Genomic DNA, 21,635 nt, shown 5'->3' with positions numbered 1-21,635 from the left:
AATTTTAGCAAAATGCAACAGACACGTCAAAATTTTATACTTAACTTTTTGTATGTGCACAATAAAAAACGGACAACTGGAACTTTCTCACACAGAGGGTTCTGAAATTTTCTGACATAAAAGAAAAAACAAAAAAATAATTAAATTAATGTAATTAACAGTTTTTGCAGCGATATGGACCCAGCGCAACATGGCTTAACCAATTACTATTCCGTTTTCATTTAAATATAAAATATAATTTTATCAATTTGAATTATCATTATTTTTATTATTATCATTATTGGAAGATTAATTTTATTTCTCTTTTTATTTTTTCTTAATTTTATGTAACACCTGGAGGAAACTTAAAAAAAACCCAATATAAACTGAAGGATATTTATGAAGCTGTTCAAAAATTATTTGACAAGAGTATTAACACTTAATGACTTTTTTTAGATATATTTTTTGGCCATTTTTGCCTTTATTTAACAGTAAGTAAGGAGAGGACAGGGAAGTACAGTGAGGAAAGAGGGGTATGTGACCGGCAAATGACCAGAAGCCGGGAATCGAACTCGGGTCACCGAAAGTGCGGAAGCGCGCTCCCCACTACACTATTGGCTCCGACACTTAAAGGAATATTCCATTTTCTTAAAAGAAAAATCCAGACAATCCACTCACCACCATGTCATCCAAAATGTTGATGTCCTTCTTTGTTCAGTCGAGAAGAAATTATGTTTTTTGAGGAAAACATTGCAGGATTTTTCTAATTTTAATGGACTTTAATAGACACCAACAATTAACACTCAACACGTAACAGTTTTTTTCAACGGAGTTTCAAAGGACTACAAACGATCCCAAACTATGCACAAGGGTCCTATCCAGCAAAACGATTGTCATTTTTGACAATAAAAATAACAAATATACACTTTTAAAGCACAACTTCTCGTCTAGATCCGGTCGTGATGCGCCAGCGTGACCCCACGCAATACGTCATGACGTCAAGAGGTCACAGAAGACGAACGCTGAAAGAGGACCGTTCCTAGGTTGTTGTATGTCAACTGATACTAATTAATGTTTTTGTGTCAGTTTATTGTTTACAATGGTCCGCAAATGTGCGTTTTATATATGTAACACGTGACCTTCCTACGTCACTACGCATTTACGTTAGGTCGCGCTGGACCTGACCTAGATGAGAAGTTGTGCTTTAAAAGTGTATATTTGTTATTTGACAAAATGACAATCGTTTTGCTAGATAAGACCCTTATGCCTTGTTTGGGATTGTTTATAGTCCTTTGAAACTCCGTTGAAAAAAACTGTTACGTGTTGAGTTAAGTGTTAATTGTTGGTGTCTATTAAAGTCCATTAAAATGAAAAAATCCTGCAATGTTTTCCTCAAAAAACATAATTTCTTCTCGACTGAACAAAGAAAGACATCAACATTTTGGATGACATGGTGGTGAGTAAATTATCTGGATTTTTTTTAAGAAAATGGAATATTCCTTTAATGACATTTTAATGAGAAGTTCAATTTGTACCACTATAGTTAAGGTCAAGAAAAATATTCATGACACTGTGCATAAAACTATTTGACAGAGTATTATAACATTAATGACAGTTTATTTAAACAGTTTATTTAAACTTTTTCATGGTTTTGATTTTAAATGAAGACCAACATATAGTAAGTGTGTGTATTTAGTATATGTATTTTATTCTGTATGATCACACAGGAGAACACGTGATGGTGGTACATACACTAAAAGGATACAATCTGTCAGAATGGAACGTTAGTGTGTTTACGTTTCTAAACCACACCGACCTGTACACTGGACCCCAGGATTACCAAAGACATTTTTACTGCCTCCTTCCACCAAACAAAAGCAAATGTCCAGATATCACAGAAGAACCCCCAAAAGAAAACTTCAATCGACCAATCACTTTCCAGTTAACAACCACCGCTTCTCCAAAACCAGTCACCTCTTCATTCAAAAAAACTATACTATCTTCAAAAGAAATGAGTTACACACAAAAGCTAAACTGCCAGCCCGGCAGCAATCATTTTATTCACTACCAGGAAAACAGCTCATTTCCAAGGATGCAGACAAAAAAAGGTGAGACTCCAACCTTGGCATCATTTTCTGCAATCTCTCCATCATTTCTTTAAGTACACTAAGGGGCAGTTTTGAGGACAGGGTTTAGATTAATCGAGGACTAGGCCTTAGTTATATTAGGACATTTAAGTACTTTTGAGACAAAAACTGATATATGTTAAAGGAATAGTCTACTCATTTTCAATATTAAAATATGTTATTACCTTAACTAAGAATTGTTGATACATCCCTCTATCATCTGTGTGTGTGCACGTAAGCGCTGGAGCGCGCTGCGACGCTTCGATAGCATTTAGCTTAGCCCCATTCATTCAATGGTACCATTTAGAGATAAAGTTAGAAGTGACCAAACACATCAACGTTTTTCCTATTTAAGACGAGTAGTTATACGAGCAAGTTTGGTGGTACAAAATAAAACGTAGCGCTTTTCTAAGCGGATTTAAAAGAGGAACTATATTATATGGCGTAATACCACTTTTGGGAGTACTTCGACTCGGCGCAGTAACACCCTCCCTCTCCCATTATGAGAGTGAGAAGGGGAGCGGACTTTTCAGGCGAGTCGAAGTACTCCCAAAAGTGCTATTACGCCATAAAATATAGTTCCTCTTTTAAATCCGCTTAGAAAAGCGCTACGTTTTATTTTGTACCACCAAACTTGCTCGTATAACTACTCTTCTTAAATAGAAAAAACGTTGATGTGTTTGGTCACTTCTAACTTTATCTCTGAATGGTACCATTGAATGAATGGGGCTAAGCTAAATGCTATCGAAGTGTCGCAGCGCGCTCCAGCGCTTACGTGCACACACACAGATGATAGAGGGATGTATCAACAATTCTTAGTTAAGGTAATAACATATTTTAATATTGAAAATGAGTAGACTATTCCTTTAAGATATGTCAATACAAGTTGCTTTTTAATAAAGGCAGCTCAAGCATGCATTTTAGTCTGGACTAGGATAAGCCCTGTCCGGGAAACTGCCCCTGAATGTCTAATGAGCCGCAACAAGCAGAAGCATCTATTTACCAAGGTCAACTAACAAACAGATGTACAGTGTGGTTGTGATGTATTGTTTGAGTTTAAAGTAATGCCCTTTGGCTTCAATAATTCGTCTTTCCACAACTCACATAAGAACTGTCTGACTTTATGGGTTAAAAATAAATGATAAACAAACCAATAATGTACTTCTCTAGCAGTTATTTATTTGTAGCATTCTCAAAAAAAATAATTTAGTTTCAGGACAAAGGTACACACAACAGCTATGTGATTTTATGGAAGCTTCTGTTAACCTGAAACAAATCCTGTTTGCATTTTATTAAACACAGATATGAATTACATTTTGTTCTGTTTCTCTATACAGTATGACAATGAGAAATGTGTAAGTTTCTTTAATATGGAGATCTGCATGCGATATTAGATTCGGTGTAGACAAAGTAATAAACCGTAACATTATTACTTTGTCATGAGAAAATCTTTTTCACCGAATTTTACTCCTCGCCAGAGTTAAACTCTCGTCTGTCTCCGGCTCATAAATTCACTTTAAAAGGAGTGTTGAGTCTGTCTTTTATCCTGCGTATTGATTCAGCCATGCAAGGAGAAGACAGGTCCTTATAATTCAACCTAACCTTTGATAAATATATTACAGCAATACATCAACCCTGTCTGCTAAGAGTCTGCCTTATCCAAAACCACAAATCCTTTAGGAGAGCACACAGACACGCAGTCATTTATGTTAATGTAAGCATTAAACGCACTTGGCAAGCATTTAAGGAAAAGGGAACATTGTAAAATTTGATAGTGTTTTATGCTGTGATTATATTTTTATGTTTTATATTAAAGTTTTTACATATTTTAACACTGTGATATTACGTCTTTATTTCTCTTGTCGCCTTTTTGTTAGGATTAGAAAGCTGGTGGTGTGTGACCACTGCAGTGTGGTTCTTTCTGGTACTGATTCTGCTCATCGTGGCCTTAACAAGTGTGAGCGACCGGATCTCCAAGAGCAGACGTATTCACAAAAGTAAGTATCTTTTTAATCAAAACAAATCTCATTTTAACTTTAAGCGCCCTTGAGGAGAACATAGAGAGGTTTAAATATGTAATCCATAAGTGACCATGCATCAAACAGTGGGGAATGTATCTGGAGTAAGCTCTCTCTCAATGTGGGTTTTTCTGTTTTTCTTTGCAGAAAAGTCTAATTTGGTGGTGGTTTCACCCAGAGACTATCAGCTCACAGAGATCAACGAGCACAGAGGAAATTGTGAGTGACACTAACAGGTTTAGCTGCTCTCAAAGGATATCTGTTCTCGTGCTGACACCTTTACTTTCTCTTTAAGCGAGGAACAGCGAGTCTGATGTGTTTGTTACAGTATGCAGTGGTGAAAACGGTAAGTAAATGTAGTAACGGAAATTTTGTGAATGGGGTTTATGTGATAACATTTTTAAGGTTTTTCTTTTTAGTAGAGGTCTATTTTAGTAAATTTAAGTATACATAAAGCACTAATGAAATAATACAATGTTTATGAAAGCACTGTAAGTTGCTGTAGATACAGTAAATGCATCTTCCAAATGCGTAAATGTAAACCTGACTTACACTGTGGTGGTACCACACTGTAAAAAAAATCCGTAGAAATTACAATGTTATTGCAGCTGGGTTGCTGGTAATTTACCGTAGATTTAAATTTGTGTTATTTAATGGCAAGAGTTTGTTCAAATTTAAATAAATTTTAAATATTAAAAAGTCTTTATTTACTGAATAAAACTATACAATAACAGCCTCATGCAAAGCATTCTGGGAACCAGAAATCATCATCAACCTTTTTCTGTTTTTTTGCTTCAGATTTTGTTTCCCAGAAGGTTTTGCCCGATGCTGTGTTTTTAGCCTTACTCTGTAAAGACAAAGACCTGCAAATGTTCAATGTTCATTTAACTTTGAACAAAATGTTGCCAATAAAAAACATAAATTTAAATCTACGGTAAGTTACCGGCAACCCAGCTGCAATTTCTACGGAATTTTTTTTACAGTGCATGGTACAGTGATGTAGGTATTTTTACATGGTACTACAAGTTATTGCAAAGAATGCAATAGAATTACTTAAAGGATTAGTCCATTTTCCCAAAAAAAATCCAGACAATTCACTCACCACCATGCCATCCAAAATGTTGATGTCTTTCTTTGTTCAGTCGAGAAGAAATTATGTTTTTTGGGGGGAGCATTCTAGGATTTTTCTCGTTTTGATGGACTTTGATGGACCCCAACACGTAACAGTTTTAATGCAATTTGGAATTGCAGTTTCGAAGGACTCCGGATGATCCCAGGCGAGGCGTGGGGGTCTTGTCTGGCGGGGCGATTGTCATTTTTGGCAAGAAGGATGGAAATATCCACTTTAAACCACAACTTCTTGTGTATCTCCGGTCCTGTGATGAGCCAGCGCAACCTCACGCAATACGTCATCACGTCAAGAGGTCAAGGAGGACGTATGCGAAGCTACACCCCAGTGTTTACAAGTGTGGAGAAAGAGGACCGTTCCGACGTTGTTGTATGTCGAATGATACTTATTAATGTCTTTGTGTCAGTTTATTGTTTAAAATGGTCGCAAATGTGCGTTTCATATATAACACGTGACCTTTCGACGTCATTATCCAATTACATGAGGTCGCGCTGGCGCGTCACGGGACTGGAGGAAGAAGAGAGGTTGTGGTTTAAAGGTGCATATTTTTTGTTTTTCTTGTCAATAACGACAATCGTTTCGCTAGATAAGACCCTTATGCCTCGCTTGGGTTAGTGTCCTTTGAAACTGCAATTTTAAACTGTTAAGTGTTGGGGTCCATTAAAGTCCATTAAGATGAGAGAAATCCTGGAGTGTTTTCCTCGGGAAGGCATAGTTTCTTCTCGACTGAACAAAATGGGACGTAAACATTTTGGATGACATGGTGGTGAGTAAATTGTCTGGATTTTTTCAAGAAAATGGACTAATCCCTTAACTGTATATTTCAACCACTAAGATTTCTTGAATTTATACTTTTCCAGGAAACCCACGCAAAGTGAACGTCCCTTTTAAAAGGCGTAAGCATTCAAATATAATTTCTTACCACAGAGTATTTGGAGTCCATACATCAATCAATGTGTGTGTGGTACTATTTATATTTATTCATATGTGTGTTTTGTCTCTCATTTTAGCATTGTCACCTATCAATGAGATTACAGGTACACTGTTTCAATAAACTTTATTTTAATTTAGTCATTTCAGATAATTAGACAAATCTGACACAAATAATAATTTAGGTTTGAATGACTGAATTATGCTGGAAGCGTAACTTTAAAGAGGAAAAATAATGTTTGTGTGTGTGATTGTGTCTGTATCTGTGTATCTGTTTCTAGAGAACTCACTAGATGAAGACCATGAAGAAGAGGAGGAACAGAGAAGCTTAGTAACAAAGCAAGGTACTGTAAATAGCTCCAGGGTATGAAAGAAATAGGTTTTTGGCTTTATGAAAATAAAAATAATAGAACTTTGTAATAGCAGTAATTCATTAGTTTTGATGATAGCCTCTGGGTTTAAAAGCCCAAAATCCAAGTATGGATGATTTTATGTGTTTGGAATATCAAAGATAGCATTTGTAAGCTTTACATGCGTTACTTTCAAAAGATGTCCACACTGATTTCCTCGTTCTTCGGTTGATGTAAGACAGTCTGACGATGGTAGGTTTTTAATGTATTGTGTCAGTGTTGGTTTCTATCTAGTGTAACCTGGGACACAAGAATCTCGCTCTTTGAATCTTGCAAAATGTCCCACATTGATGATAACACAAGCTAAAGATTGCTTCTTTGATGCCAGTTGCTAAAGGCATAATGAATGAACTAAAGATGGCATCCTGGATGCACTGATTCATGTTGACATGGTTATTGTACTCAATGAATTCTTAATAACTTTCTACAGAGTTTACAGAATCACAGGGACACCTTCAAACATCAGGTAAGTTACTGTTTTTACCTTCACTCATTCTTGTTTTACTGTGTTTTTATCATAAAAGGATAGTTTTCCAAAAACATTTTGTCATAATTTCTGCACCCACTTTTTATGCTGTGGAACATAGACAAATATAACAAATACACTCACCTAAAGGATTATTAGGAACACCATCCTAATACTGTGTTTGACCCCCTTTCGCCTTCAGAACTGCCTTAATTCTATGTGACATTGATTCCACAAGGTGCTGAAAGCATTCTGCAGAAATGTTGGCCTATATTGATAGGATAGGATGTGCTCTATTGGGTTGAGATCTGGTGACTGTGGGGCCCATTTTAGTACAGTGAACTCAATGTTATGTTCAAGAAACCAACTTGAAATGATTCGAGCTTTGTGACATGGTGCATTATCCTGCTGGAAGTAGCCATCAGAGGATGGGTACATGGTGGTCATAAAGGGATGGACATGGTCAGAAACAATGCTCAGATAGGCCGTGGCATTTAAACGATGCCCAATTGGCACTAAGGGGCCTAAAGTGTGCCAAGAAAACATCCCCCACACCATTACACCCCCACCACCAGCCTGCACAGTGCTAACAAGGCATGATGCATCCATGTTCTCATTCTGTTTACACCAAATTCTGACTCTACCATCTGAATGTCTCAACAGAAATCGAGACTCATCAGACCAGGCAACATTTTTCCATTCTTCAACTGTCCAATTTTGGTGAGCTCGTGCAAATTGTAGCCTCTTTTTCCTATTTGTAGTGGAGATGAGTGGAACCCGGTGGGGTCTTCTGCTGTTGTAGCCCATCCGCCTCAAGGTTGTGCGTGTTGTGGCTTCACAAATGCTTTGCTGCATTCCTCGGTTGTAACGAGTGGTTATTACAGTCAAAGTTGCTCTTCTATCAGCTTGAATCAGTCGGCCCAATCTGCTCTGACCTTTAGCATCAACAAGGCATTTTCGCCCACAGGACTGCCGCATATTGGATGTTTTTCCCTTTTCACATCATTCTTTGTAAACCCTAGAAATGGTTAGTAACTGAGCAGATGTGAAATACTCAGACCGGCCCGTCTGGCACCAACAACCATGCCACGCCCAAAATTGCTTAAATACCCTTTCTTTCCCATTCTGACATTCAGTTTGGAGCTCAGGAGATTGTCTGGACCAGGACCACACCTGAAATGCACTTAAGCAACTGCCATGTGATTGGTTGATTAGATAATTGCATTTTATGAGAAATTTAACAGGTGTTTCTAATAATCCTTTAGGTAAGTGTATTTTGTTATATCTTTTTAACCAAGCAGATCTGGGGCACCATTGACCTCCTTGGAAGGTCAAACATATTACTATGGAAGTAAAGGGTGCCCCTGATCTGTTTTCAAAATATCTTAGCAAAACAAAGAAATTCATACAGGTTTGGGGATGAGTAAATGATGACAGCATTTTCTTTTTTTTTTGTGAACTATCCATTTATATTGGGGTTAAATTTTACCTTAAATATATTTTGACACCTCACATTTTTTTGGCAGAGCTGGAAAAATTCCAGATAAAATACAACTTCAGTTTGACCTCCTGAGACTGACAGACATGAAATTGCTTTATGTAAAACGTTTCAGGGCCTGTTTTGTACTCTATACACGCAAAGTGCATTTCATGTCCTTCATTTGTTTTTGCATTTCCAGCTCACCTGCATCATCGTAGCAATCCGTCTCGCTCCTGTCATGGAACAGATGGAGAGCTTTAACCCTTCAACACAGAAGAGACACTTCATAATAAAAGAAAATCTATGTTTATTACTGAATGTGGCCATTTGAATTTGCTAATGTAATGCAAAATCATGCACAACATGATGTTAATTTACAAGGGCACCATAGTGCTACTCACAACTAAACAATATTAGTCGTGGATAATAAATAAGTCTGGATAATTGGAATTATTTAGACTTTAAGCTGCATAAAACACCTTTCAGATCAAATAAAAGGCACATTCTGCAACATAAAAACATCTGGCAAAGGACATTTTATGATAACTGAGTTTCACCGATAACTGTTTAAAGCTTCATTTAGTGGCTAATTTTGAAATCCATCTAAAAAACGGTGGTGTGTGTATCTCTTTGAAACCCATTTAACAAGCAGTATGGCCACAGTAATGTGACTCCCTAATTATACGACACCATTCTAAAGCTTGTGGGTGAAATTTATGTTGTCATAAAGCACTTTTCACCTTCAAAAACAATATACTGCCAGACTGCTTACCAGTTAGACATGAAATCACAGCGTGTCAAACAACAAAGATGTAGGCGGAGATGGTTGCTGTCAAATGAAAAGATTTAATGTCTTAATAGCTCAGAAGAATACAGTCTGGATACATTTTAAAAATCACTTGGTTTAGTTTGATAAAGTCCCTACTTCCTCTGTTTTATTTAATTTAGAAAAGCTCAAGGCCATTTATACTACCAACATTTAAATTGTATTCTTTATTTTTAATGCTGTATTTGCTATCCAGTGTTAAGCAGGTAATTTATACTTTTAGTTGCTATTCTGATCTATACAGTTCTACTAAGAAGTAAACTAAAATGTAAACTTTTAGATTTCTTAAAATAAATCCTGAATAAAAAACATATTATTGAGCATGTTTGGTTTTTTAATACTTCATGTACATATTTTGATCTTTGCTTTATTACTGATATAATTATAAAGTGTGTGACAGTTAAACGTCCAGATCTGCTCAGACAATACAACATGATTAATAAATCTTCATTTACTTATAAGGTAACATAATACGTGATAATATAATCGGGAAATATCAGACAAGCAGCATCCTAAAAAACTTAGGAGTCTCTTTCATTATCTCTTTTTAAGTCTATATATAGACTAGAATTGCACTTTTTAGTTAAAGCTCTCATACCGAAGCAACACAGTACACAGATAGATGAACGGACGTACAGAAACACATACAGTACAAACATACACCTAAGGACGCTATTCTGTAGTGGTCGGTTCTGGTCTGACAGTGGTTCGGCTTGTCTGGATGTGTGAGACCTGGAGGACTGGCAAGAGCAGCTGGAAAGCGTTGTGGATGTAGGCAGTGCTATTAGAGCCCTGGGAAAATAAAACAAGAGCACAGCGCGTTGATGAAGGGTCATCATTACCATAACAATAAACGTTATCATTATCCTCAAATCTTTCATGGCCGTCCCTCATCATCAGTAAGCAGCGCATTGTGAGCTTTAGGCATTAATGATTAATGAAAACTCAAGTTTTACCTCCAGCGTCACGCTGTCCACTAGAGGATTTATTTCTTCGGCCTTTCTGTGACTCTACAAAAAAAGTAAGGAGTAAGAGAGAGAAATGAGGGATGGCAACTCAGAGCAGTGAATTGAAAAACTGCACACCTTTCCTGTTGCTCAACTAGAGGAGCATAATGCTAGCAATGTGAAGGTCATGGGTTCGAATCCTATGGAGTGCATGTACTCATGAAATATAGCATGCATCTTAAATCCACTAGATAAAAAGTCGATGCATAATATATATAAAATAAAATTTTGTGACATTACCAGTGGCGGCTCGTGACTGCTCATCCGAGGGGCGCAAATTCAAAATATGTGTTCGGCGTGTCGTGTGTTGCTTGTGTATTCAAAATATGTGTTCTGCGCGTGGAGTGATCCTATGTGCATCACGTGTTTTTCAAAATAAGTGCCTGCTGCATATGCGTCAAAACTGTTTATGATAAAAGAGACGCTCACGTTCAAAAAGTACAAGCAAGACAGCTTAACAGTAAACTTTGATTACGCATGAGATTATGCGAGTATCTGGCAAACGCGAGCGCGTCTCTTTTATCATAAACCCTTTAGACACGTCTGCAGCAGGCACTTATTTTGACAAAACCCGTGATGCACACAGGATCACTCGACACGCAGAACACATACTTTGAAATTACGAACCACACACATGACGGGCTACACACATGTTTGACGAACTTCGCATCGAGCGCCCTCAAAAAAAGAAGTCACCGGCCGCCACTGGACAGTACACAATTGTCAAAATATGTACCCAGCTGTGAAGACAAACAGACTTGTTTTTAGGATTAACATGCTGCATTAATTGTTCACATTATAGGGAACATTTCACAAGACTTTTTTAAGATGTCAAATAAATATTTGGTGTCCCCAGAGTACGTATGTGAAGTTTTAGCTCAAAATACCATATAGATAATTTATTATAGCATGGTAAAAAGTGTGTCCTTTTAAATGCAAATGAGCTGATCTCTGCACTAAATGGCAGTGCCATGGTTGTATAGTACAGATTAAGGGGTGGTATTATCCCCTTCTGACATCACAAGGGGAGCCAAATTTTAATGACCTATTTTTTCACATGCTTGCAGAGAATGGTTTTTCAAAACTAAGTTACTGGGATGTTCTTTTTCACATTTTCTAGGTTTATATAAGCACTGGGGACCCAATCATAGCACTTAAACATGGAAAAAGTCTGATTTTCATATGTCCTCTTTAAAATCAGAAATGAGCATTAATAAAGTAAATAGGTTGCATTTGGTATATTCATAGAGATTTGGTCAGTAATACCAAACACAAGATATTAAAAGATTGTGCACTGCTATTACTGTGAATGGGAAGTAATGCAACACACAATATGGGCCGCTCTGGTGACGAAAATCTCGCCTTCCAGTAAAAAAACAATCATCAGTCGACAAAGACTGACAATTTGCTTGGGGAAGGGCTCTAAGCAGAGTCGCATGAGGCGCTTACCATCCTGTGCGCATACAAAGTACCTGAAACGACCTTGAAAAAAGTGTTTTAGCGCAATTTGAGCTAAAGCAACAAATGTTATGGTACAGTTAATGTTAGAAATAAGTTGTTCTATTGTGATTTAACCATGCAATTTTAGAGATATCTGCATTTCCTCATTCAAGTAGATAGTACTTGCATAATTTAAATAAGCAGTGTTGGGGAAAGTTACTTTTAAAAGTAATGCATTACAATATTAAGTTACTCCCCAAAAAAGTAACTAATTGCGTTACTTTTCCTGGAAAGTAATGCTTATGTTAATTTTTAGTTACTTTTGCATTACTTTTTCTTGGCTGAGGTTTGTTCTCTGTTTCAGGCCTTGCAGGTGTTTTTTATGAGTGAAAAGTTCTGCACTCAGAAATTGCATATTTTCATCGCAAAAATGTCGAGCTCTGGTCTGCCATCTCAGTTTCTGGCTCAAACTGTTCCCATACAGACATGTACGCATAGAGTGCATAATGTTACTAAGTTTAGTTAAATTCATTTCATTATTTTTTTAACAAATTAATTAAACTAAAAAAGTAACTTGCATTACTTTTTTGAAAAAGTAACTCAAATATTAATGTTGACATTTAAAAAGTAATGCATTACTTTACTCGTTACTTCAGAAAAGTAAAATTATTACGTAATGCACGTTACTTGTAATGCGTTACTACCCCCAACACTGTAAATAACTGCCCCAAGGCATTGCAAACATGGCCACCTAGTGGCGCGAATTCCCTAAATAGACTTTGGCAATACTCACCCCTACAGCCAGTAGTGTTTTTGAGAACTTTCTCGCCAAGCAGCCGACCTCCTTACACATGGCATGGGTTAACCTGATCGTACACAAGAATCACAAGATTGTAACAGCTAACACAAGGACTTGATTAATGTAAATGGCAGAGGAAGTGTAGAAGGCTTACCTGACCAGAATTTTGGCTTGTTGGCAGGCTGGTTTCTCTAGCTCCTGTCCGTGTAAAATCAACTCTGCGACTTTGTGTAGCTGCTCTATACTACGAGCGGTCACCTCAGCAAGACTGCCAACCGATGACAGATACACCTTCTAGATACACATAAATATCAAAATCATTATTATATAATATACCATATAGGGGTGGTTTCCCGGACAGGGTTCAGATAAATTTAAGACTAAGCCTTATTTATATTAGGACATTTAAGGATTTTTTTAACAAACATACCTTATTAAATACATTACTGGTGTGCATCTTTAAACAAAACAATGCACTGATAAATTTAAGGTTATGTTAATGCAACCGCTTTTCACTTAAGAAAGTTCAAACATACATTTTAGTCTGTGATTTAACCCCTGTCTGGGAAACCGGCCCAAGGAATAGTAATTTTATAACTTATTGTTTTAATAAAATATACAAAATATTTGAAAAGTATTATTATAAGTTGAAAGGGAATAATTCACTGATAATATGTACATTCACATAAAATACACGCACATAAACTCTCACCTCTACAGCATCCGACTTTCCATCCTTTGTATTGCTCTCCTCATCTTTCTCTCCCTCTTCTTCCTGTTTTTCATCCTTCTCTTCCTCTGTTTCTCTTTCTTTTATCTCCTGCTCCTTCCTGTCCTCCTTTTCTGGAGCTGGGTTCTCCTCCTCACCCGTTACGTTCTTGACTTCACTCGACCGCTCCACCTCTCTCACCCAATCATGAGCTTTAATACGCGCCTGCGGGGAAAGTGTGTCACTTAGTTGATTAGAGTGTGTGTTTGTCTATGTGTGTATTAGTGTTTGGTGTAAACTTTTTGATGAAGCATGTGTGTGTTGTGTGTTTGTGTGGCTGTACTTTGTTCAGTTTGTCTGGAGTTGCAGCAACATGAAGTTCAAACAGCAGCTCGGTAAGAACGCTGACAAACTCCTCTCCGTCAGCAGCTGAAACACACATTACATCAATTTAATACTTGACAGTGAAAATGAGAAAAACTGAAAAGGGTTTTTTTATTTAGATTTTCTACTATTGAGTTTTGCCCTATAAATTACATAATTCAATTGATGACATCATGAGTCGTTTAAAAATCTGTCTAAAAAATTAGACGAGATCTGAATTGCGATTTGGATCTTGATTGTGGTTCAGATTTGTTCACACCAGATCTGTCAAATCAGGTTTGGCCGAATGAAGACTCACAGAGAGGAGTGGAACACTGAATTTGCGAATAAAGATCACCATTTTCCTCTGCGCTGGCATCAACTTCCTCCTCTTCGTGAGCGAAGAAAATCTCCTTAATCTCAATCAGCACCTTTTTTAAAACCTCCAACTCTTCCTCTTCCAAAGAGGACAAGAAGGTCTGAACCTGAGACATAGTAAAAAAGGCAATAAAGAAAAGAGTATGATTAAAAAACTATAAACAGGAAGTCATAAATAAGGAAATACACAGCTTGAAATACTTTAAAGGGTCCATATTATGCAAAATCCACTTTTACAAGGTGTTTAGACATAAATGTGTGTTGGCAGACTAAGACTACAATGAAAAAATCCACCCACTACTAATTTTTTAATCCCTATTAAACTAAAGCAGTCTCATTAGACATGCTGTTTGGATTTTCTTGTTAAAGGAATAGTCTACTCATTTTCAATATTAAAATATGTTATTACCTTAACTAAGAATTGTTGATACATCCCTCTATCATCTGTGTGCGTGCACGTAAGCGCTGGAGCGCGCTGCGACGCTTCGATAGCATGTAGCTAAGCCCCATTCACTCAATGGCACCATCCAGAGACAAAGCCAGAAGCGACCAAACACATCAACGTTTTTCCTATTTAAGACGAGTAGTTATACGAGCAAGTTTGGTGGTACAAAATAAAACGTAGCGCTTTTCTGGGCGGATTTAGGGGAGGAACTGTATTTTGTGGCGTAGTAGCACTTTTGGGAGTACTTGGACTCAGCGCAGTAACACCCTCCCTCTCCCATTATGAGAGGGAGAAGGGGAGCGGACTTTTCAGGCGAGTCGAAGTGCTCCCAGGAGTGCTATTATGCCATAAAATATAGTTCCTCTTTTAAATCCGCTTAGAAAATAATAATTATTTTGCTATAATGGTCAGCTGTACATTATCACTTACTAATAAAATAAGAAATAAGAGAAACTAATACAAAATATAGGTAGAGATTAGTGTCTGGGGACATCAGTGTAGTATCTGAGCTTGTTTTTGGTATGTTTAAATGTGCATATGCATGTGTGCATGTATTTTACTAACCCTCCCCTCGCTCTCATTGGAAAGTATCTCCAGCGCCTCTAGATGAGACAAGCCTTGGTAGTCATCAAACAAGATCCCATAGTGAGCGGTGGGTTCTGTGATCATCTGATTGCCCAGTCGCTCTCTCTCTTTTTCCTTTGCTTCTTTTAACATCTACAATAAACACACACACACAGACAAGAACATATATCAAATATGGTACACAGAGACCCACATCTATCCGAGCACTAATGCCTGATCACCACAAGCTATCTGGAGCAGCTTCACCCTGGTTCTTCACCTACTGTAGTTTGCTGCAAAGTTCAGTGTGGCTACGGAGATGCTGGCACTGCTAATAATAATGAGTGAGGTGTTGGAGAAAATGAGCAGTAGAGTTGGCTAATTCGTATTAATTCATACAACCACATTCGTAAGTTTTGGTACGATTTGCCTTGACCCCTGTGACGCTGGGGTTAGGTGCGGGGTTACGGGTTCGGTTTTGTTGTTGAAGCTGGGGATGCCTGTCATGTCTTCTGAACTCAAAGTGGGTGGAGCACAGTTTACACTCACATATTGCATCATTATCTTGGACTAAGTTGAAGGTGTTTAAGGGTGTTTTCACACCTGGTTCGTTTGAGCCCTTCAAACGCTCTCAGAGCAGTTCAGGGTGTATATGTGAACAAACCAAGTGATCTCAGACCCCCTTAAAAGGACCCAAAAGGAGGTCCTGGTCCGTTTCGCGTGTGGTTTTGACATTGTATCAAAATAAACGGTGCATAGAAAGCTGGGGTCTGAGTTCTTATGAAGTTGTGATGTGAATAAGAAAGGGTCTGAGATCACTTCAGTTCTGAAGAGAACTAAAAAAAGAGCTGGGTCCTCTTTTGAGTTCACTATATTGTGAACACCAAAAGGACTGAGGTCACATTCAGCTAGTTCCTTTTCTGGTTCACTTTAAGTGAACTGGGTTTGGTTCTTTTAAAATGAACGATATGTGAAAACACCCTAACAGGTAGTAAGAGCCGTTTTGAACCACAAACTCAAAAAATGATTTCAAGAAGTTGTCTTACCTGAGAAAGCGAAACAGTTTTCTGCATCAGTATTTTGGTCTTTTTAAAGCCTGGGTCACTCTCTGCCAAGACAATCATAGTTTTCTTGCCAATGAACTCCAGAGCATCAAGACCTCCTGTTATTACAGATTTACCCTAAGATACAGAGAGATAAATAGATCAGTACATTTCACTCCAATGGCAATCCAGTGACAAGTGGTGACATCACACCTGCTATTATCATGCATTTTTTGACCACATGTTCAGATGAGAGCAAGGTTTGATTTTGTGACACATTAATGTGTTGGTTCTTGTTGATGTAAGATTGTGAAATGCATCTGGCAGCATAAGTCAGTGGAGGACAAAGGTAATGGGGCAGTTTGTACAACTGCATACTAACAGTATTTTGGACTGCACTTGTGATGGTCGACAGTACTCCTCTGTGCGCCTCCTCCAACTGATCATGTTCTGCCATCAGCATCTCAGAAGGCTCTTGTGACTCCTCTGCCTCCTCACATGATGAGGTCTGACGCATTCGAAGCGCCACGCCTGCTTTCTCTCTCACTGAGCTTAACCCCTGACCTGGGGACAGTCAAAAGAAACAGTACAGCACACTTCAGAGCTGCATTTATTCTGTAAAACCAAAGTTCAAAGATCAGTTGGAAATGAGGGCTTATCGAGTGGCACGACTGCAGATTAGACTTACAGTATCTGTTGTTTGATATGATAATACACGTGAAGAAACAGACTCAATAAGTAAACAGTTACAAATATGGATTGGTTCAGAAAGGCAGCAGAAAAAACATTTTTAACTAATTTTATCCTTTTATTATTGCAGTATTATAAATATTGCATTCACTACGTAATAAAAACCAGATGAACGATTTAGACAGCTATTAGCTATTTTAGACACAGTTCATGAATTTGTAATCTTTACGCCTAACGCTTAATTTGCAATGCAATGTTAATGCTTTGCAATGCAATGTAATGCATGGCTAATGCAAATGATATACTATAGATAATTATCAAACTATCTAAAGAAATGGATCACATTGTACTGGAATGACAGAAAGTCAGTCCCAAAGATTCAAGATGAACAACAAATCTCAAAACCAAGCCTTCATATTAAATCTAGTACCACAAATGAATGTGTCCCAAACCACATGAGACAATGATCTACTTGTAATTGTGTTTTGGCTCTTTATATGCGCACAAAAAGATCCAATCCATGCTAGAGATCAATAGCTGTGTACCAAATCAAATATCACATTGCACATCAATTTTCATTGACTCAAAAATGTGTTATGCATCTGACAACATTTTAAAGCATCAGGTTAAAAATTGTTTCATACACATAGATAGACAGACAGACAGACAGACAGACAGACAGACAGACAGACAGACAGACAGACGGGAGATAGGTGAAGCGATAGGTTGAGCGATAGGTTGGGCGTTAGGTTGGGCGATAGGTTGGGCGATAGGTTGGGCGATAGGTTGGGCGATAGGTTGGGCGATAGGTTGGGCGATAGGTTGGCGATAGGTTGGGCGATAGGTTGGGCGATAGGTTGGGAGATAGGTTGGGAGATAGGTTGGGAGATAGGTTGGGAGATAGGTTGGGAGATAGGTTGGGAGATAGGTTGGGAGATAGGTTGGAAGATAGGTTGGAAGATAGGTTGGAAGATAGGTTGGGAGATAGGTAGGGAGATAGGTTGGGAGATAGGTTGGGAGATAGGTTGGGAGATAGGTTGGGAGATAGGTTGGGAGATAGGTTGGGAGATAGGTTGGGAGATAGGTTGGGAGATAGGTTGGGAGATAGGTTGGAAGATAGGTTGGAAGATAGGTTGGAAGATAGGTTGGGAGATAGGTAGGGAGATAGGTTGGGAGATAGGTTGGGAGATAGGTTGGGAGATAGGTTGGGAGATAGGTTGGGCGATAGGTTGGGCGATAGGTTGGAGATAGGTTGGAGATAGGTTGGGAGATAGGTTGGGAGATCGGTTGAGCGATCGGTTGAGCGATCGGTTGAGGTATGGATAGGTTGAGGTATGGATAGGTTGAGGTATGGATAGGTTGAGGGATAGGTTGAGGGATAGGTGGAGTGATAGGTTGGGAAGTAGGTTGGGAAGTAGGTTAAGCGATAGTTGGAGCGATAGGTTGAGCGATAGGTTGAGCGATAGGTTGAGCAATAGGTTGAGCGATAGGTTGGGAGATAGGTTGGGAGATAGGTTGGGAGATCGGTTGGGAGATCGGTTGAGCGATCGGTTGAGCGATCGTTTGAGCGATCGGTTGAGCGATCGGTTGAGGGATAGGGTGAGAGATAGGGTGAGAGATAGGGTGAGAGATAAGTGGAGGGATAGGTTGGGAGATAGGTTGGGAAGTAGGTTAAGCGATCGGTTGAGCGATCGGTTGAGCGATCGGTTGAGCGATCGGTTGAGCGATCGGTTGAGCGATAGGTTAATGGATAGGTTAATGGATAGGTTAATGGATAGGTTGAGCGATAGGTTGAGCGATAGGTTGAGGGATAGGGGACAAACAGACCCAGTTCCGGTAGATGTGAAAGTCGGCACACCTCTGATCTACTGATCGTCCTTCAATGTGATGCCCAGCTGATGCCTGACCAACGACCACCGGCAGGACCCGCTTAATATCCGCTTAATCTCTGCTTAATCTCCGCTTAATCTCCGCTTAAGCTCCTTATCCGTTAATATGTGTGTATATACATGTATATCTCCCAAGGGTTTTTCCCTCCTAGGACTTTTATTTTTATTTCCTCGGCTAAACAACCCGGGGTTTTTGTTTTTTTTCTCCTAGGGGGTTTTTTACCCCGGGGAGGTAGCCTGCTTGGGCTTAACTTAGCTTCTTCTTCTCGACGTTACATTAGTAATATGCTCGCTCATAATGTCGCGTCATAGCCGCAGCAAATTTGACTGCTTATGCTATTGTGTATTATGTTATGCTATCTGTCGTTTTTCTGTGCTTTTACTGCTTCTATTAATGTAAAGCTGCTTTGAAACAATTGAGTATTGTGAAAAGCGCTATATAAATAAAATTGAATTGAATTGAATTGAATAGGTTGAGGGATAGGTTGAGAGATAGGTGGAGCGAAAGGTGGAGCGAAAGGTGGAGCGATAGGTTGGGAAGTAGGTTAAGCGACAGGTGAAGCGATAAGTTGAGCGATAGGTTTAGGGATAGGTTGATGAATAGGTTGAAAAACAGTAGGTGAACCATATTCTCTACTACTTTTGATAATCGGAGATTTTGGTGTGCATTTGATGGACACTTTACTTTTTTGAGCCCCAGGGAGAAGAGTTAACCAACGTAGAAGAAAAAGGAGAGGTGTCATCATATTCAAATGCATAAAGGGAACAGCTGTTCCTTGTGGTTAAATTGCGCTTGTTTGACAGCATCCAAGTTAACGTCTCACCTGTTGTCATGATGACGCATCATGTGATGTATCAACATGCCAGATGTAGTAAGTCCAAATTTTATTCATACTACCCATATTCATACTAGATATAGAAAGTGCTGTTTCATTTGAGTAGGTACTTCATCTAATTCAGTACGTACTGTCACAGTATGCGGTTTCGGACACAGGGTCAGTCACTCTGTTTTAATGTCTAACTCTGGGTGGATCCACTGTGAGATTTACTATGGCAACCAATCTGAAGTGACAGGTTGCTATGGAGACTTACCCACAGTGGATGTAGCAGTGGTCAGAAGTGACTTCCCCCAGGAGCCCCAACTACTCCAGCCTTTAGATTTAGACTCATCCAGTGCCTGATAACACACCAAAAAACACATGCACACACACACAAAATCAGTGTTAATATTAAGCTGCTTTGTCTTTTATACATTATGCCAAAAACTAGCATTATGACAAGCTCATAACAATTAAGTTCACCTCTGTTCCCTGCGCTTCTTCCTGCGTAACATCCGTGTCCAAATTCACAGAATCCACACATTCAGTGACCAGACCCTCGGGCTTATCCTCCGATGGGTGTAACTGCTGCTCTTCAGCATCTCCGGCTGTACCGTGCTCTTCTACAGCCTCACTGGTTGATGTGTCCAGTGAGAGCTGTGATAAAGATGAGACCTCATCTGTGTTCATGGGAGCAGATTCATCAGTGGAGGTTTGGTGGAGGGAAGGAGATTGCGTAGTGAGGTCTTCTGCTGGCTCATCGTGCGACATGATGCTCTGATAAAAAAAATAGATAAATAGACAATGCTTAATGAAAGTCCAGGTATTCACTGATCTGACCATGAATGAATCTGATTGGCTGTCAAGTCTGCAAAACGAGTGGCAATTGATCAATGACACACAATTTCCATTCTAACAGTACTTGTAAATGCAAATACAAATACATCCCATGGTTGTGGACATATACAGAACTTAGAGGGTAGTTTTTAGAAAACTGAAATCTTGTTTCCCAGTTAAAAAAAATGCTAAAGTAATGTTTAGGGATTAATATAGGAATAGGAAATGGGTGCACACAGGTCCTTTAAGATCATTCTGATTAACTCAAATTCAGTTAATGTGTAAAATGTGAATTTTAGTTTATGCTGTAAGATTCAGATTATCATTTTAAGGTTCCATTTATATTATGATCACGAAATTCATTGTACCCGAGTGTTTCGACAGAGCAAGCAATTCTTTTTCTAAATATTTTGAGTTAGGTTGGTAAACTAGAGCAGTATTCAATATTCAACAGCTCAATACAATAGAGACACTGTGGTTTGTAACATCAGTGGACACACTATCCCTTGTACAGTGAAGCTGAAAGGAAAAGACATTCCCACATACAGAATAATAGCGCTGTCCCTTAATGGTGCTGCAAGCGCCTTTAGATTAAAGTGTATTGTGTCGCCATCTAGCGGCTGCTGTCTATACTTACATGTCAAACCAGCGAATGTAAACAGACGTTCTTTATGAAAATGGATTGATTAACAGTGACATTGCAGACTAAGTCTGCTTGTCGTATTTTAAACATTACAGTTACTAAACATTAATATGCATACAGTTTAAAATATCTGTCAAATTTTACATTATTTGCAGATATAAACACAAACGCCACATGAGCAACTGATTTCACCAAACAATCTTATAATTTGTCGTTTAGACATATTGTATTTAATTAGTTTTAATCATGTTTCTTATTTTAAATATTATACAATACAATTGAATTTAAATATTACATTTAATAAAGAACCTCAAGGGACACAATAAGTCAACTTAGTTTAAACAGATCCCCTCAAAAAATAACAAGCAACATACAAAAAAAGTAGCTTATAAAAAACCGAACGCTAAATTGCAACAGCGCACAGGTAAAATACATACATATGTGCAAAGTTGTCTATACGTTGTTGTAAAATAACGTTAATTCATAAAGTTTTCCCATCTTACCAGTTATGACAGTCGCGCTCGCGCAACCCTTCCGCTCGAGCTCGCGCCACGTCGGCAGCAGGGCAGCGTGCGCCGCCAGTGGCGGGTGACGTCACCTGAACTTTTCCACTCGCTGAACCAACAGGAAATACAAATTTATTTAA

At 38.5% G+C, this 21,635-nt stretch overlaps 3 protein-coding genes across 7 annotated transcripts in view; 1 reads left to right on the top strand and 2 right to left on the bottom strand.

Annotated features, from left to right (window-relative positions):
• Positions 1-9,367, bottom strand: part of klhl5 (kelch-like family member 5) — an 82,411-nt gene extending 73,044 nt beyond the window's left edge. The window contains exons 1-2 of the mRNA XM_055205638.2: positions 9,311-9,367; positions 8,743-8,801 (exon numbers count right to left, since the gene is read on the bottom strand). The gene's annotated coding sequence lies outside the window, so the exon portion shown is untranslated. The remainder of the gene's footprint in view (positions 1-8,742; positions 8,802-9,310) is intronic.
• LOC129444771 (uncharacterized) lies at positions 1,414-9,640 on the top strand. 3 transcript variants are annotated; one of them, XM_073865257.1, is made up of 9 exons: positions 1,414-2,087; positions 3,989-4,102; positions 4,271-4,342; positions 4,419-4,469; positions 6,113-6,148; positions 6,263-6,289; positions 6,464-6,526; positions 7,023-7,058; positions 8,738-9,640. In XM_073865257.1, the coding sequence occupies exons 1-9, from the start codon at positions 1,679-1,681 to the stop codon at positions 8,797-8,799; spliced, it is 870 nt and encodes a 289-aa protein (XP_073721358.1). In that variant the 5' UTR covers positions 1,414-1,678; the 3' UTR covers positions 8,800-9,640. The 3 variants fall into 3 exon arrangements, with proteins under 3 accessions (XP_073721358.1, XP_073721353.1, XP_073721363.1); XM_073865252.1 differs by having other exon boundaries at positions 3,983-4,102; XM_073865262.1 differs by lacking the exon at positions 7,023-7,058 and having other exon boundaries at positions 3,983-4,102.
• fam114a1 (family with sequence similarity 114 member A1) lies at positions 9,365-21,619 on the bottom strand. Of its 3 annotated transcripts, none has more exons than XM_055205641.2 (13): positions 21,493-21,619; positions 19,993-20,286; positions 19,784-19,868; positions 16,495-16,676; positions 16,116-16,250; positions 15,070-15,222; positions 14,002-14,167; positions 13,663-13,748; positions 13,323-13,544; positions 12,765-12,904; positions 12,605-12,677; positions 10,321-10,374; positions 9,365-10,156 (listed from the first exon to the last, which is right to left on the bottom strand). In XM_055205641.2, exons 2-13 carry the CDS (start codon positions 20,278-20,280, stop codon positions 10,037-10,039), a joined length of 1,704 nt encoding a protein of 567 aa, XP_055061616.2. In that variant the 5' UTR covers positions 20,281-20,286; positions 21,493-21,619; the 3' UTR covers positions 9,365-10,036. The 3 variants fall into 3 exon arrangements, with proteins under 3 accessions (XP_055061616.2, XP_055061618.2, XP_055061617.2); XM_055205643.2 differs by having other exon boundaries at positions 14,041-14,167; XM_055205642.2 differs by lacking the exon at positions 21,493-21,619 and adding an exon at positions 21,427-21,451.
• Between the last annotated feature and the right edge of the window lie 16 nt (positions 21,620-21,635).

Source organism: Misgurnus anguillicaudatus, chromosome 3 (assembly GCF_027580225.2).
Source record: "Misgurnus anguillicaudatus chromosome 3, ASM2758022v2, whole genome shotgun sequence".
NCBI lineage: Eukaryota > Metazoa > Chordata > Actinopteri > Cypriniformes > Cobitidae > Misgurnus > Misgurnus anguillicaudatus.
This window is presented reverse-complemented; position numbering and strand designations above follow the sequence as displayed.

Coding starts and splice junctions, on each gene's coding strand:
- LOC129444771 (XM_073865252.1), top strand. CDS start 1,679: ATGTATTTTATTCTGTATGATCACACAGGAGAACACGTGATGGTGGTA. Junction 2,088..3,982: donor AAGGATGCAGACAAAAAAAG/GTGAGACTCCAA, acceptor CCTTTTTGTTAG/GATTAGAAAGCTGGTGGTGT. Junction 4,470..6,112: donor AGTATGCAGTGGTGAAAACG/GTAAGTAAATGT, acceptor ATACTTTTCCAG/GAAACCCACGCAAAGTGAAC.
- fam114a1 (XM_055205641.2), bottom strand. CDS start 20,280: ATGTCGCACGATGAGCCAGCAGAAGACCTCACTACGCAATCTCCTTCC. Junction 16,251..16,494: donor CAAGTGCAGTCCAAAATACT/GTTAGTATGCAG, acceptor TCTGTATCTTAG/GGTAAATCTGTAATAACAGG. Junction 10,375..12,604: donor AAACACTACTGGCTGTAGGG/GTGAGTATTGCC, acceptor CTTTTTTTGTAG/AGTCACAGAAAGGCCGAAGA.